This window comes from Oryctolagus cuniculus, chromosome 17 (assembly GCF_051225735.1).
Source record: "Oryctolagus cuniculus isolate XC-2025 breed Fujian yellow rabbit chromosome 17, ASM5122573v1, whole genome shotgun sequence".
NCBI lineage: Eukaryota > Metazoa > Chordata > Mammalia > Lagomorpha > Leporidae > Oryctolagus > Oryctolagus cuniculus.
Window position 1 is genome coordinate 18898773 of NC_142883.1, and position 14428 is coordinate 18913200.

A 14428-nucleotide genomic window follows, 5' to 3' on the forward strand; every position below is an offset into this window, starting at 1 on the left:
CGCCCTCCTGGGAGACCCAGCTGGACTTCCAGGCCCCCGGCCCCAGCCTGGCCCAGCCCTGGCTGCGGTGGAGGTTTGCCAGCAGCTCTGGGGGGGGGGGGGGGGGGTAGCTTGAGGCCTTCATTTCCAGACGAGGACGCAGGAGTTGTGACAAATCTTGAAGGTGTCTTACTTAAGGTCATTGCAAGCCCCGCCCCCTGCCCTGGTGACGCCCGCCTGGCGGAGGCACAGGTAGCTCAGAGCTCAGAGAAGTTTCTGTGCCGGGGGCCTGGGGACAGCTGATGGCAGCACCATGGCAGCTTCGGCTCCAGAGCTGCGAGGAGGGTGTTATCGCCAGGGCTCCCTCTACCAGCCGGGAAAGTGAGGCTCGGGGGTGGGCACGCTCGGTAGGGCCCCTCCCCGCGATGGAGGAGGCAGGTGAGGCCGGAACCGGACGCACAGGTGCACGGGCTGTAGAGCAGGAACTGGGCCTCCAGACGGGGGCGTCACCCAGGTCGGGGTCTGACCCTCGGGGCTGCGTCTGGCTCTACGCCAGGGCCTCAGGCCCCCCCCCCGACCCCCACCCCGTGGAGTGAGGACAACCCCGCAGCCGCGAACTGGTAAACCCTAACTTTTGAGGTTGCAAAGGGCCTTAAAGGGGGCTGCGTCCTCGCTTGAACGGACCGTTTGTAAAACGACTTTGTATTGCTAGTGAACTCTGGGGGGGGGGGTGAAGGGAGTGTAAAGCACCCCCGGCCTCCAGCCTTTTTGACCTTCGGCCTCCTCCCCCGCCCCCAAGCTGGGGCGTCCCAGCCTCGCAGAGCTACAAGGCTTTCTCAGGGAATGAGAACGGTTGGCCCCTTGCCATCCACGTGCTAACCCGGCAGCAACCGGCTGGCTGGGCGGCTCCGGCGCCGGTCGCAACCAGTTGGAACCCGAGGGGCGGGGAAGAGAGTGACGTCGAAGTCCCCGCCCACCCTTCTTAAAGGTGCAGGCTCACGCGCGCTTGTTTTCTTGTATTAGGACAAATAATCACATTGGGGCGAAAGTTTTAAAGGCGAGGCAGGCGGGGAGTCTCGGCCGGGGGGAAGCGAGACCCCGAGGAGCCGGGGAAGAGGCGCCAGCGCCGGCCCTCGGCGCGGGGTCGCCCCTGAGCCCGCGCCTCAGCTCCGGTACAGCGGGGCAGCCTGGCTCGTAACAACCTGCGCAGAAAGCTCAGACGCTCGAGGGACGGGGAGCAGCGGTTAAGGCCCCCGCGTCCGGCCCCGCACGACCTGGCCCCGTCCCGGGGGCGCCGCCCCAGCCCCCGCCAGCGGGGGACAACGCGGGGCACCCGGGCGGAGCCCCAGCCCGAGCGGCCGGCTCCCCACGTGAGCACGAGCCGGTGGCGGCTCCCAGAAAAAGCCACTCATGAAACAACACCGTGAGCGTGGCGGGCTCCCCGGGCGACGCTGCGGCCCAAGGCTCCCGGGCCCCTCAGCCTCGCTCAGGCGCCTGCCAGCCACGCAGTCCGCGAGCCCGTGCAGCGCCCGCCGGGTGCCGGGGGCGTGGGAGTGAGGGGACGCGCCGCTGTGGGGCGGCGGAGCGGCCAGGCCGGGCCCGGCGCGGGAGCGCGAACGCGGCGCGAAAGCCTCCCGCAGCGCACGCGGGACGGGGGCGGGGCCGCGGCCTGAGACGCAAGTGGGCGGGGCCGAGGCACTCCGGGCTAGCAGCCGGTCGGCCCGCGGGGGGCGGGGCCTCGCCGCGCAGCCCGGGGGCGGGGCCGGTCCGCCGCTTTCCTGGTCGGCCTTGGTGCGAGGCGAGGGCGCGGGACCTCGCACCGGCCGCGGAGCGGCTATGGGCCCGCCGGGCCCTGGGCGCCGTGCCGCACGAGCACCGGCTTAGAGCTAGGTGGGCAGGCCGGGAGCGGGCCGGGGCGGGAGACTGGGGGGCGGAGACGGGAGGCAGTGCGATCTCTGTGGGGGGGGGCGTCCCAGGGAGCCGGAGCCGGGAGCCCGGAGCTGCGGGCCACCGTGCGACCAAGTCGGCTTTACGGGGCTTCCCTGTTCGCAGACCCTGGGCACGGAATGTCGGCGAGAAGCGAGGGGAGACCCTGTCTCCCCAAGCCCCCTCGTCTAGGCCCCCAGCCCGTATATGTGGAGAAGGCAGGAAGAGTGTTCAAAGCCCAGCGCCCGGCCCGTCCGGCGCCGGGAGCAGGCCGCGGGGGAGCCCGGGCACCCCAGCCTGCGGTCGCGTGTGCCGGCCCCGGCGCCGGGGGCTCAGGGGATTTGACCTTTGAGACTGGGCGCGGGCACCTGAGAGCTGCACCGTGAGCACGTGTGGCGCTGAGCAGGGAATGGCAGTGGCGGCTCTTGCCATCCGCCAGCGAAGGACCACCCAGCCTCGTCCAGACCGGAGTGACCTCACCTCGCCTCCCCAGCCTTGGTTTCCCTGCTGGCAAAGATGGGGCTGACGGGGGCCGCTTCGGAGGGGCGCTGAAGAGCTTGAAGCGGGGCCAGCAGGGGTCAAGTGCCTTTGCCTCCTGCCCCCCGACGTGGGAGTCGGTGCCCACTGACTGGAGTGTCTTTCTCAGGACTGGAGCTGCAAGATGGCGGAGCAGGACCGCGGGGGCATCAGCCCCCTCCAGCAGATGGTGGCCTCGGGCGCTGGGGCTGTGGTCACCTCCCTCTTCAGTAAGACCGGGGGAGGTGGGGGCGCGCCCCAGGTTGGAGGCGCCTGGGGGCGGGGCCGGGGCGGGGCGGGGTCCTGACTGGGGCCTTCGGCTCTGCCCCTCCGCCAGTGACGCCCCTGGACGTGGTGAAGGTCCGCCTGCAGTCCCAGCGCCCGTCGGGGGCCAGTGGTGAGCGCTGTGCCCCGAGCCTGGGGGGGCGGGGACCCGGAGCGGGCCGGGCTCTCCTGATCGGACGGGCTGCCTGTGTTTCAGGGCTGACACACCCCTCCAGGCTCTGGAGCCTCTCCTATGCCAACTGTGAGTGCCCGACCTGGGGGGCTTGGGGGGGGAATGTCCTACCGTCGCCAGGGGCCCCCGAACCAGCGCCTACCCCCGTAGCCCAGCGCCCCTCCCCCACCCACAGGGAAGTGCCTGCTGTACTGCAGTGGTGTCCTGGAGCCCCTGTACTTGTGCCCGAACGGTGCCCGCTGTGCCACCTGGTTTCAGGACCCCACCCGCTTCACTGGCACCATGGTGAGGGGCAGCTGTGCCCACCGAGGGGGGGTGGTAGAGGGGAGCGGTTCAGGTCGGGGTGGTTTCCCGGAGGAGTCTGCCTGGACCTTGGCTGCGCTGTGGCCCCTGCGGAAGCCTGGTGGGCGGGGGTCTGGTTCACGTCCACCCTCTCCCCCACCCCGCGGCTGCACCCACTTGGCCAGGACGCCTTTGTGAAGATTGTGAGGCACGAGGGCACCAGCACGCTGTGGAGCGGCCTCCCTGCCACCCTGTGAGTGACCGGGCCCCTGCTGCTCGCTGGTGGGGGCGGGGCGGGGCGCTCGAGAGGTGTGGGAGCCTTGGGGTCCTAAGTCACGTCCACACCCAGGGTGATGACCGTGCCAGCTACCGCCGTCTACTTCACTGCCTACGACCAACTCAAGGCTTTCCTGTGTGCTCGAGCCCTGACCTCTGACCTCTACGCGCCCATGGTGGCTGGCGCACTGGCCCGCCGTGAGCACAGCCCAGGGCCTTGGTGTCCCTCTGCCCCCACCTGCGCCCAAGCCCCTACCAGCCCGGGGGTGGGGGAATGTTCTGGGCTCTGTGTGGGCAGGGCAGCTGATGCACCACTCCCTCCCCCGCAGTGGGCACCGTGACCGTGGTCAGCCCCCTGGAGCTGGTGCGGACGAAGCTGCAGGCTCGGCACGTGTCGTACCGGGAGCTGGGCACCTGTGTCCGGGCTGCAGTGGCCCAGGGCGGCTGGCGCTCGCTGTGGCTGGGCTGGGGCCCCACGGCCCTTCGAGACGTGCCCTTCTCAGGTAGGGGCAGGGTGAGGGAGTCGAGTCCCCCTGGGCCACCAGCTGCCCCAAGCCCTAGGCTCCCTGCTGTGCAGGGGCCCAGCCTGCAGTCTGCCGGCCCCAGGAGCAGGCGAGGGCCTGCTGCCGCAGCCGGGCCCTTCCACCACTGATGAGGCCCCCTCTCCCAGCCCTGTACTGGTTCAACTATGAGCTGATGAAGAGCTGGTTGAACGGGCGGAGACCGAAGGACCAGACGCCCGTGGGCATCAGCTTCGTGGCTGGCGGCATCTCGGGGATGGTGAGTCCCCGGCAGCCTTGCCATCCCTGGCCCGTCCTGTGCTGCCCTCGTCCCTCCCAACCCCCACAGCTGCGTGGGGTGCAGGGGCCGGGGCTCCTGGGCGAGGGGATGAGCTCTGCCCACCCCGCAGGTGGCTGCCACCCTGACCCTGCCCTTCGACGTGGTGAAGACTCAGCGCCAGGTGGCTCTGGGAGCCATGGAGGCCGTGCGAGGTGAGGGGCGGGTGTCCCGGGCTGGGGTCGTGCGGGGCCCGAGGGGTTCCTGCTGAGCGGCCCGGTGTTCGCAGTGTCACCCCCGCACACCGCCTCCACGTGGCTGCTGCTACGGAGGATCCGGGCTGAGTCAGGCACCAGGGGCCTCTTCGCAGGTGAGTGCAGCACTCCTGGCGCGGGCCCTGGCCCCTGACCCCTGACCCCTGACTTCTGACCCTGCCCTGCAGGCTTCCTGCCCAGGATCATCAAGGCTGCTCCCTCCTGTGCCATCATGATCAGCACTTATGAGTTTGGCAAAAGCTTCTTCCAGAGGCTCAACCGAGACCGGCCTCTGTGCCCCTGAGAGGGGCGAGGATCCCGGCGTCTCCACCCCGCGTGGTGGGGGCAGGAAGGGCTGAGCCAAGTGCCTTTCCCGCAGCACCCGGGGCAGGGCCCTGCTCCCCTCCCTCCCCGCCCCAGCCCCAGGTGGGCTCCCCGCCCCGGCCTCCAGGTCTTCTCAGTCACAGCTGCTCCTGTCCCGAGGATCTCACTTGCCTACCCCCCAAGTTCAAGACCAAATCTGCCTCCCGCCCCCATCCCCACCCCCACCCCGCATTTCCCTTTGTGTGTGTTAGCTGGGCCGCCTCCAGGAGCCAAGAAACCCTGGCTTGGCTCAGACCCCCTGCCCTGTGAGTTTCTGAAGTCTAAAGATAATGAACTTCCACCCAGTGCCTGTGACTTTGGGGGCCCCGGGGGTGGCGGACAGAGTGGGCGCCTGTGAGTGAATCCGAGGGGAGGCCTGGGAGGGAACTGGGGCTGGCTCTGGCTGCCCGGGGCTGCACCTGTGAACAGGGCTCCCCGCCCAGCGCCGGGACTGCGTGTGGAGGGAGCAGCCCTGGTGCTGGGGAGATCTGCGGGGGCACCCGGAGTAGCAGCAGAGCGGGAGCCTCTGGCGGGCAAGGCCTGCAGCTGGGGCTCACACAGGGAAGTGGGTTCCTGGCAGGGGAGGGTCGGGGCCGCTTGCCTGGCCCCCTCTCCCCGCAGACCTCGGCCTTGGGATGCTTCCTGCAGAAGCTACTCCTCCCTGCTTCCGGAGGGCGCCCGGCCTTGGCCGCAGGGCCTGCTCTAGCTCTGTTGCCCTCTGCAGACCTCCAGTCAGCGCCCTGCCCAGCACCCCACAGATGAGGCCACCCTCGGTCCTCTGCTTTTTATTTGCCTGGTTCCCTCCAGAGCCCCAACTCAGCGGGGCTGAGGAAGAAGTAACTCCAAGGGGCAGGCGGGGCACGGGGGAGGTGGGGTGCTGAGGTGGGGCCACCAGCTCCTCCGTTTCTGGGTGATGAGACAGGGAGAGTCCGGCAGGGGGCCAGCCAGGCACGGGGTCGCCAGAGTAGCGGAGCGGCCTCCCTAGGGGCTCCTGGAGGCCCCCCAGGCCCAGCCAGCATCCCTTTGCAGCCCCGCCTTCCTGCACAGGGAGCTAGAACAGGCAAGAGGCCCCCAGCTGGGTGGCAGCGTTCTCTGGGAGGGGGGCTCGAGGACAGGTGACAGGTGTCCGTGGGCTGGCACCGCCCACGCTGCTCCTCAGCTGGGGCTCAGTGCCGGGCTGCCCTCGGGACTGTCGCTCACCAGGCACTCGTTGGATTTGAAGCTCGCCAGGGACTTGCAGCTGGGGATGGAAGCCAGGGAGCCGCAGAGGCCCAGCATGGAGGGCGTGGGGTCCTTCCCTGGGGAGAGAGGGCGGGTGAGGCGGGGCCGGGCAGCCTGCGAGCATGGAAGCTGGGAGGGGCATGCGTGGAGGCAGCCTGCAGGTCACCCCGGGGGCCCGGTCTCTGCCGGAGCAGTTGGCATCACCTGCCCGTGCCGTGCGCAGTGCTGGGCACGCTACTGTGTCTGTCTCCCCCTGAGGTTCATCCTCTGCTCATTTATTAACCACGCAGCAAGCGCTTGCTCTGTTCCGAGCGCTGGGGGTACAGAGAACGGACGAGAGAGACACGGTCCCTGCCCTCGCGGAGCTCACAGTCTGGCGGGGCGGACAGACAGACAGCCACACGCAGTGTTGCTGGGGTTACGAGTCCGTAGCCTGCCTTGTCTCAAGGAAGGCCCGTGGGTGTCCGATACAGAGTGGTCAGAAAAAAAAAGAAAAAGGCAGGAGATCCAGGCACAAGGGGAACTAGGATGGGAAAACCAAGCTGAAGCCAGGGGTGAGGTCAACACACAATGCATGCGTTGAAGTCCTGGGCATTCGCTCGAAGGGAGCCACTAATTAGGCTCTGAGCTTCCTGGCAGCCAAAGAAAAAGGGGGAAAGAACGGTCAGGCAAGCAGTTATAGAGTGCATGAGAAGCGCAAGAATCCCCGAGCTCGGGCACCCCTGGAGGCTGTCCTGCTGGGACTGGCCCAGCCGCAGAGCCAGGCGAGGCACAGCCGGCGTTGGCCCTGGGGTCTTGCTGCCCAACAGCCAAGCCAAGCTCTGGTTGCTGGGCGGGGCTCGCAGGAAGTTGCAGAGAGGAGGGAGAGTGGCCAGGGCCTGGCTGACAGCCCCAAGGCCTCGCCTCCGCCCTTCCTGGAGGGGTGCTGGGTGCAGGGGAGGAGAGGAGGGGAGCTCACCGATGGGGCCCCAGGGCTCCTCATCCCGCTTGCCCTCTCCCAGGCGCTGGGAGTCCGAGCTCAGACTGGCTTCCGCGGACAGCGGCTCCGTGCTCATGAAGCTGTGTCTGGGGCAGAGTGGGGAGCTAGGGTGTGGGCAGAGGGCTGCAGCCCCTGAGACCCGCACTCTGGGCCCAAGCCTGGCTGCGGCTTACCTCCGGTAGAGCTTGGAGTTGCTGGCGCCCTCCGCCCCGTTGAGCGTCCCCAGCGAGGGCCACTGGTTGACCAGGGGCGTGGTGAGCTCCTTGGAACCCTGAGCCAGGGGGGCGTGGTCACCAGGGATCAGACCTGTCCTGGGAGGGGGAAGGGGGTCAGGCCTGGCTGGGAGACGGAGCGCAGTTGGGGAAGGAAGTCAGCGGGCGCGGGGAGGGAGAGCCAGGAGTGAGACCCGAGCAGCAAAGGAGGGGGCGCGACGTTGGGGTGAGTGAGGCGGATCCCAAGAAGCCATGGAAGTGGTACTCGGAGAAGAGGGTGGCGGGGGTTCCTGCACTCCCGTTAGGAGCTGCAGGGGATAACGGGGCGCTGAAGGAGTCAGCGAGGGTGAGGAGGGGGTTCCTGAAGGGCAATGCAGAGTCTTGGGGGGGCATTCTGGAAGGCCAAGGCGTGAACAGGGAAGAGGTGCTGGGGGGTCTGTGGAGGTGAGGTGGCGGGGTCCCCGCGGGTGGTGGTGGGCAGAAGCACTCGGAGCAGTGGGAACTGCGGTCACGTGGGAGGGTGCTGAGTGTGCGCAATGCGGGGTCCCGGCAGCGCCAGACGCGGCGGGGTAACAGGCGGGGCGCCGGCTGTTGGAAGCCGCGGGATCTTGGGGCGAGGACAATGTTAGAAGATCGCAGCTGGGGTCAGTGGGGTGGCGGGATCGGGGCGAGCGAGGATGGGTTCTCGGGGAGCCGTGGCGGGGTCAGGGCCGGCGACGCTGGGTCCCCCGGGGCAGTGGAAGCGCTCACAGCTGCTCCTGCAGCTCCAGGATCACGCCTTCCAGCTCCCGCTTCTCGCGCTGGTTCTGCGCCGCCGCTTCCTCCAGCTGCAGCTGCAGCCGCCGGTTCTCCGCCTCCAGGTCTTTCAGCTGCGACTCGCGCAAGCGCACCAGCTCCTCCAGGTAGCCCTGCGGGGCGCCGGCTCAGCGCGCGCGGCGGGAGGAGGGGGCCCAGCTGCGGCCCGGCCGGCCGCTGGGAGCCCTGTCCCCACCCCTGCCCATCCCCGCGCGTGCCCCGCCGCGCCGCGCGCACCTTCTGCGCGTAAACGATGCGGAATTTCTGCTCCATCTTGTGCCACTTGCTGTACCAGCTGTCCTCGTCGGTGACGAGCGGCAGGTACGGGTGCTCGGGCGAGTTGTCCTCGCTCGTGCTACTCTCGGCGCTGTGCCGCTCCTCCTCGTCCGTCAGATAGTCGTAGCTGGCGGCAGGGAGCAGCGGCCGTGGCCGGCCCCGCGGCGCGCGCGGCCCACCCCCGCCCGCTCCGGGCAGCGGCACAAGGACGGGCCCGGTCCCCCCGGCCGCCCCCACAGTCTGCACAGGGCTGCTCACCTCTGGGTGAACTTCAGGTAGGGCGTGTAGTCGATGACCACGGGGGTCTTCCCATCCAGGACTTCACCCTTTAGACAGAAACTGGGGCAGAGGAGCCACGGGTTGGGGGCAGGTGTGAAGGCTAGGGGTGTGGGGGAACCAGCCGCCTCCTCCGGGCCACAGGCCCCACCTGAAGTCGATGGCGCCCAGCCCGATCAGCATCCCGGTGAGGACGGTGGCCTCCTCCCGCAGCATGATGGCGCCGGAGTCATAGAACCGCCTGCGGAGAGAGGGAGGCCGGGGTGCAGCCGCCGTCCCCTCCCCCCACACACCGGGGCTCCTGGGACTTACTACACCTCTGCTTAGAGGAAAGAGGAGGTGTGGACCCTGACTCTCCCACTGGGCTCCCCCGGCCCCCCAGGTCCATGGTCACCCAGATCCTTCAAGTCGGGGAACAAGTGCTTGGGGTCTTCCAAAAGCTGGTGGGCAACGTGAATTATGAAGAACTGCACATGCGTTTCAAGAATGTTTTGCATCTGAACAAAAGTACCTTCATGCAGCAGGTACTGAAACCTAGGTTGAGGGGCACTCTGAACTGTGGAGACCAGGAATAGAATGCGGTGAGTGTCCAGCTGGACGTGGCCACTTGGGAGGGGGTGGTGCCTGTCCCCCACTGCACCCAGACAGCTTCACACGAAGCTCCCCACACTGGCACACTCTGCCCAGGCACCCAGCCTCCCGTCCAACCTGAGTCCAGAACTGAAGCCTGTTGGGACCTTGTCTGCGGGTAGCAGGTGTGCACTCCTGCCACCGGAAGGAGTCCTGGGGCTGGGTACTGCAGCCCATGGCTCAAGGCCGACAAGTAAAATGGTGCGTGACTGAGGGCGTCCGCAGGTGTGTCCAGTGGGGGAGCAGTGCATGCTGGGAACGGTGCTGGACAGTGAGGGTGGGTCCAAGCACTGGGACCTGACGCGGAAGCGCGGGCAATGGTGCTAGAAGTGTGTTCTGGGACAGCAGGTGGGGCTGCCCGGTGGACGGTGGGCAAGAAGGAGACTGGCAGTGTGTGCTGGGACTCGTAGTCCAGGGCCTGAAGGAACTTGCTGCAGGGACCTGAGGACTGGCGGGGCGGCCAGCGCACCCTGGGACCCGTGGCCCGAGCTGCGTGAGCGGTCTGACCTGGTGGTCCGGGTGTCCCGCAGAGCCGTGGTGATGTACTCCGACATGCGCTTCTCCATCAGCGCCACCCGGATCCATGCACGGCCCTGCAAAGCACGCTCGCCTTTGCTCGCCGCCCCGAAGGCAGGCGTGCGTCCAGCCTGGCTCTTCCCCCACGCCATGCCCGGGGCCGGAAGTGAGCACCAGGTGCAGGCAGCGGCTGCCCCCCGCGCCCCGCGGGCCCCACCTTGGCTCGCGCAGTGCTGATGTTCTCCATGTTCTCGATGCTGCTCACACAGTTGTTGGGCACTTTGCTGCAGGCCAGCCGGATGTAGTCCCAGAAGCCCCGCTGCCCATCCGAGCTGAACCAGCTCACTGGACCTGCTGGGGCACAGGCTGAGCCAGGGCAGGGAGCAGGCTCAGCAAGACCAGGGAGTCTGCAGAGGGCCCATGTAACGGGGCACCCACAGACATGAATAGGAGCATCCAAGCACACACACAGTGCCTCCCCAAACGCCTGTATGCAAAGGACACACCAGCTAGAGCAACACCCACACTGGTGGGGCTCGGGGAGGAGACCGTCCCGGCTGCCCCAGGAGCCAGGCGCAGTGATGGGGCCCAGAGATCCACGGCGTCCCGCAGTGCGGGGAGGCCCGAGGCTCAAGGCTGGGGGCGTGGGGAGGAGCCAGGACTCACCTTTGAAGCGGTGGCTGAGGATCTGCTCCAAAATGGCCGCGAAATTCACGAACTCCTCCGAGGAGTCATCGATGGGCTCCGCCGTGTACTTCTCCAGCAGTGTTTTCACCGAGAACCTGCGTCCAGGGACAGGGAGCGGTGGGCTGTCAGGCGAGAAGGCGGGGCGCTAGTGGTGGAGGGAGGGGGCGGGGCCGGGCAGAGAGACCCCACAGTGACCGCAGAGGCGCCATGTAGACTCAGACAGTGACAGGTGGGAAGCTGACTGACAAGGTGGGTGACGGGAGAAGTGACAGGAACAAGGAATGAGAGGGGATGAGACAGCAGGTAGAGAGATGAGGCACCAGGGCCCACGGGCCCGGCCCAGAGCCTCTTTGACCACCCCTCCCTGTGGCACCGTCCGTGTTGAGAGCTGGGGCCAACTAGGAATTAGAAGCCAGCTTGCACCCTGCCCTGAGCTGTCTCCTAAAGTTGCCGGAGCAACGGGGTCACCTGTGCCCCAGCATGTGAGTTGGCACAGTGCACATGGCGCGTGGGCACGCACAGGTGGCCAGGTGGGCTCTCAGCACCCGGCTGCCCCCTCCCCCCTTTCCTTTCCTGGCTCAGCCGCCCACACACCAGCTGCCCAGAACCAGGCAGTGCAGAGCTGGGCAGGGGGAGGCAGGGGTGTGGGCCTGACACACCCACTGGGTGGGAGGGAACACTGGCAGGAAGTCCCTGGAAGGGGCTTGGGGGCCCAGACACCCAGCTCCTCAGGGAGGGGGAGAGCCATGGGATGCCGGTGTGGCCAAGGCGCTGGAACCACGCGTGCCCTGTCCCTCTCCCAACCTTGTGAAAAACCTGAGGCTCCCTCTGCTGTTCCCACCCCTGCAGTCTTCACCTGCCATCCCCATTGCCCTGTCGCGGGTGGCAGAGCAGGGGCGGGGCAGGATGTCCAAGGATACGGGAGCTGTGTGAAACTGTCCTTTTTCTCTCCCCTTGGAATGTGCCATGCATGCAATACGGCCCTGGGAGGCAGGGTCTGTCTAACCCCATTTGACAGATAAGGAAACTGAGGGGCCCTAAGAGGTCAACTGCTGTGTCCAGAGCCACAGAGCTCTCAGGGTGTATCTGACTTGCAAGCCTACGCTCTTGCCGCTATGTCTTATGGCCTCCGGATGCCTGTCACCAATCACCCTGCTCTCCTCTGCCCTCCGTACTGCACTCTGCAAGGTGACAGCCCTGGAGTACCGGCTTCCAAGGCTCTCAGGCCATGGCATAGCTGAGCCCGAGCCCACCCGCTGTGGGCTTAGAGTTGGACCGGCCTGAGGTCAGAGGCAGGTCTGGGTCAGGGCTGCATTGGGGAGAGGGAGCCTGCTGCATTCAAATTGTGTCCTTGGGTGCACGCAGGGTGCTGGGATCTGCCTCACTAACGCTGGTTCAGATCCCACTGCCTTCTGCCGGTGGGCAGGGAGCTGGGCCATCACGGGAAGGCAGCCTGTGCGCAGGGCGTTTTCTGGGCCTCGTGATGCATCTCCTTCCACTTGGTCATCTGGGTCAGCCCTCCATGGGGGCCCGGGGCTGGATTTGGCACGGCAGCCATCTGCTGGACTCCTGAGGGCTGCTGCGGAGCTGGTCACGGCCCTGGAGCCCCATGGTGTGCGCCCTGGTAGGAGGTGCAGTGGCTGCTGCGGGTTACCATGGAGACGAGGAGGCCAGGGCCCAGGGGAGCCTGCGGCCTGCTAACGGGAACTGTTCTGGGAGCTGGAGGCGAACCATGTGACGGCAGGCATGCAGCAGAGGCCTGAGGGGCATCTGAGCCTTTGTCAGGGTCTGGATATCCCCCAGCTCTAGCCCCCTCCGGTCCTCCAGAGCCCTCCTTCCCCCACACCTGCAAGAGGTTCAGCCATCCTGGCACCTAGGAGGTCAAGAGCAGAGACAGGGGCAGGAAGGGCGTCACCAGGACAGGGCTGGTGCTGTGTGCGGGAGGGCTCCTCCGAGGCATGCCACTCCTGCGCCCTGGGGCGGCTCTCGCAGGTGCGATGGGGATGATGAGGTGCCCAAGGCCCAGAGAGGGTAGGAGACCTCGCCAAGACTGCACAGCCAACAGGAAAGAGCTTGAACTGAGGACTGTCTGGCTCCACACTGCCAGGTCTGTGAGGATGAGGGCAGAGGCCATGGCTACACTTGGGCTGCCCTCCTTCCTCCCATCACATCCGGGCATTTTCCCAGAGGGCTGATGCACACAGCACTGTGCCTGGCACTGGGGTACGATGGTGTGAGACAGACGCAGTACCCTTGGGTGTGTGCCCAGGAACCTGGAAGGAGCTGTGGGAGCCAGGAGTGCTGGCATCAGGTGGGCACCAAGCACCCTGCTCTGGGAGGGCACCAGCTGGCAGCAGCGGGGGCAGAGGGTGCAGGTGGATAAGGCAGCTGGCATGGGGCTCCCAGAGGGAGAGGGGCGTACGAGCATGGGTGCACTGTAGGAAGAGGGGCTGAGACGCTGGCCGTTCCCAGCCTTGGCAGGACAGGACCGTGAGTCACTGCACGGCTGAAGGCTCCCTTCTCGGGGCCCAAGAAAGCAGTCAAATCTTCCCCAATCCTGCGGCAGCCCCACCCTCCACGGCCAGCGGCCCTGCCCTCCCAGTCTCCTCTGCCTGAACCAGGCTTGGGGACCCAAGGCCCGGGTTCTCCTCACAGCCCGGGAGTGCCCCTCACCCTTCACTGGATGGGCCTGGGGGCTTTGCCCACAAGCCCAGTGTGACCCCGCCAATGGCTGCCGTTGTAGGGGAGGCGCCGTCTCCTCCAGGATTTGCGCGTGGCAGTGGAGAGAGGTCAGACAGGGGGTGGCCATGAGGGTGCGTCGGAGGGCGCTGCTTCCCCCGTGGGTGCCCCTCGGCCCGTCCGCCCCCGCTCCCAGCCCGGGAGCCAGCCGTCCCCACTCCTCCCCCTCGCGCAATGTCACTTCCTGGTGTTCACAGGAAGCTGCAGTGCCAATTAAGCCCCCTCACCTCCAGGCCCTAGGCCGGGCAAAGGCCTGGCCTGGCTGGGAAGAGTAAGGACCGGCTTCCATGCCTCTCGGTTCCGGGCCCTGGGGAGGCGGTGCGTGCGCTCCTCCTAACCCTTCGTCCCCTCCCGTCCGCGGCAGCCGCGCTCCGCCCGGGCTCCGCAGCCCGCCCAGCCTCTGCCCCGACCGGCGGCGCCCACCTGCACACGGTGATCAGGTTCCTGCGCTCCACGACCACGTTCCGGGAAGACGCTTTCTTGGAGGACAGCCCCAGAGCCATGGTGGTCTGGACAAAGCTCGCTTCCATCCAGATGTGCGGCCACTGCTGCCGCCGCCCTCTGCCCTCCACCCCTCCCGGGGGCCCGGCCCCCCTGCCGGATCACGGCTGGGCGCTCAGCCCGCCGGAGCCCATCGACCCCTCCGCGGCCATCCCTCTGCCTCTGCGCCAGGTGCCCGGCCCCCTCGCTCCCTCCCACGGCGGCGATTCCGAAGCAAAACAAGGCCGGGGAGGGAGCTCTCCGAGGTGCTGAGCCGGTCCCGTCACCCCCCCTCCCCCAGCAGCCCGCCCCCCTCGGCCGGTGACGTCAGGGCCCTCGGGCCCCGCCCCCCAGCAGGCCGGGGACCAATCCGCAGAGGGTGCAGGGGTTGAGGGGAGGGGGAGGTCTGGGGCCCCGGGGAGGGCCGAGGGGGTCCCCGGGAGATGCGGAGATTCGAGGGTGGAACAGGGGACCTGTCTTCCACCTCCGGGGGTCCTCCGCTCGCTCTCTGGGCTGCGACACCTACTTCCTGCTTCTGACCTGTGACGGATGCTGATGGCTATCTCTCGTCCCCTCCCCCTGCCCCGGGGGACCTGGGGAGTGGAGGTCCTGCATCCCGACCCCGCCCCCACCGGCTGCCCGGACGTCCTCAGCGCGGCCGGATGGCGTTTGCTGAGCCCGGAGGCCAAGGAGCCGACCGAGGGACTGCGCATCTCCAGGCCTGTCTGTGGCCAGGCTGGACTTGTCTTCAGGGCCGGGCGCAGCCAACTTCCCTCGGGGCTGGAGG

General features: G+C 67.8%; 2 protein-coding genes across 8 annotated transcripts; one reads left to right on the forward strand and one right to left on the reverse strand.

Annotated features, from left to right (window-relative positions):
- Positions 1–1010: 1010 nt before the first annotated feature.
- On the forward strand, positions 1011–5131 carry SLC25A39 (solute carrier family 25 member 39). Of its 2 annotated transcripts, none has more exons than XM_051825738.2 (12): positions 1011–1151; positions 2552–2651; positions 2759–2818; positions 2903–2947; positions 3054–3163; positions 3346–3413; positions 3510–3634; positions 3766–3939; positions 4107–4216; positions 4347–4428; positions 4503–4583; positions 4656–5131. In XM_051825738.2, exons 2-12 carry the CDS (start codon positions 2567–2569, stop codon positions 4769–4771), a joined length of 1056 nt encoding a protein of 351 aa, XP_051681698.1. In that variant the 5' UTR covers positions 1011–1151; positions 2552–2566; the 3' UTR covers positions 4772–5131. The 2 variants fall into 2 exon arrangements, with proteins under 2 accessions (XP_051681698.1, XP_002719483.1); XM_002719437.6 differs by lacking the exon at positions 1011–1151 and adding an exon at positions 1752–1869.
- Positions 5132–5600: 469 nt separating this feature from the next.
- On the reverse strand, positions 5601–13824 carry RUNDC3A (RUN domain containing 3A). 6 transcript variants are annotated; one of them, XM_051825734.3, is made up of 11 exons: positions 13585–13824; positions 10402–10517; positions 9953–10086; positions 9727–9812; positions 8741–8830; positions 8572–8652; positions 8275–8440; positions 7993–8150; positions 7204–7341; positions 7010–7116; positions 5601–6128 (listed from the first exon to the last, which is right to left on the reverse strand). In XM_051825734.3, exons 1-11 carry the CDS (start codon positions 13689–13691, stop codon positions 5986–5988), a joined length of 1326 nt encoding a protein of 441 aa, XP_051681694.1. In that variant the 5' UTR covers positions 13692–13824; the 3' UTR covers positions 5601–5985. The 6 variants fall into 6 exon arrangements, with proteins under 6 accessions (XP_051681694.1, XP_051681693.1, XP_051681692.1 ...); XM_051825733.3 differs by having other exon boundaries at positions 9953–10089; XM_051825732.3 differs by having other exon boundaries at positions 9953–10101.
- Between the last annotated feature and the right edge of the window lie 604 nt (positions 13825–14428).

What these genes read in the sequence shown, in the direction of transcription:
- SLC25A39 (XM_051825738.2), top strand. Translation starts at nt 2,567, where the DNA reads ATGGCGGAGCAGGACCGCGGGGGCATCAGCCCCCTCCAGCAGATGGTG. An exon ending in AGCGGCCTCCCTGCCACCCT is followed by an intron (nt 3,414 to 3,509) that starts GTGAGTGACCGG and finishes GTCCACACCCAG; the next exon opens with GGTGATGACCGTGCCAGCTA. An exon ending in AGCCATGGAGGCCGTGCGAG is followed by an intron (nt 4,429 to 4,502) that starts GTGAGGGGCGGG and finishes CGGTGTTCGCAG; the next exon opens with TGTCACCCCCGCACACCGCC.
- RUNDC3A (XM_051825732.3), bottom strand. Translation starts at nt 13,691, where the DNA reads ATGGAAGCGAGCTTTGTCCAGACCACCATGGCTCTGGGGCTGTCCTCC. An exon ending in CTGGGCGCCATCGACTTCAG is followed by an intron (nt 8,653 to 8,740) that starts GTGGGGCCTGTG and finishes CCTCTGCCCCAG; the next exon opens with TTTCTGTCTAAAGGGTGAAG. An exon ending in AACTCCAAGCTCTACCGGAG is followed by an intron (nt 7,117 to 7,203) that starts GTAAGCCGCAGC and finishes ACTCTGCCCCAG; the next exon opens with ACACAGCTTCATGAGCACGG.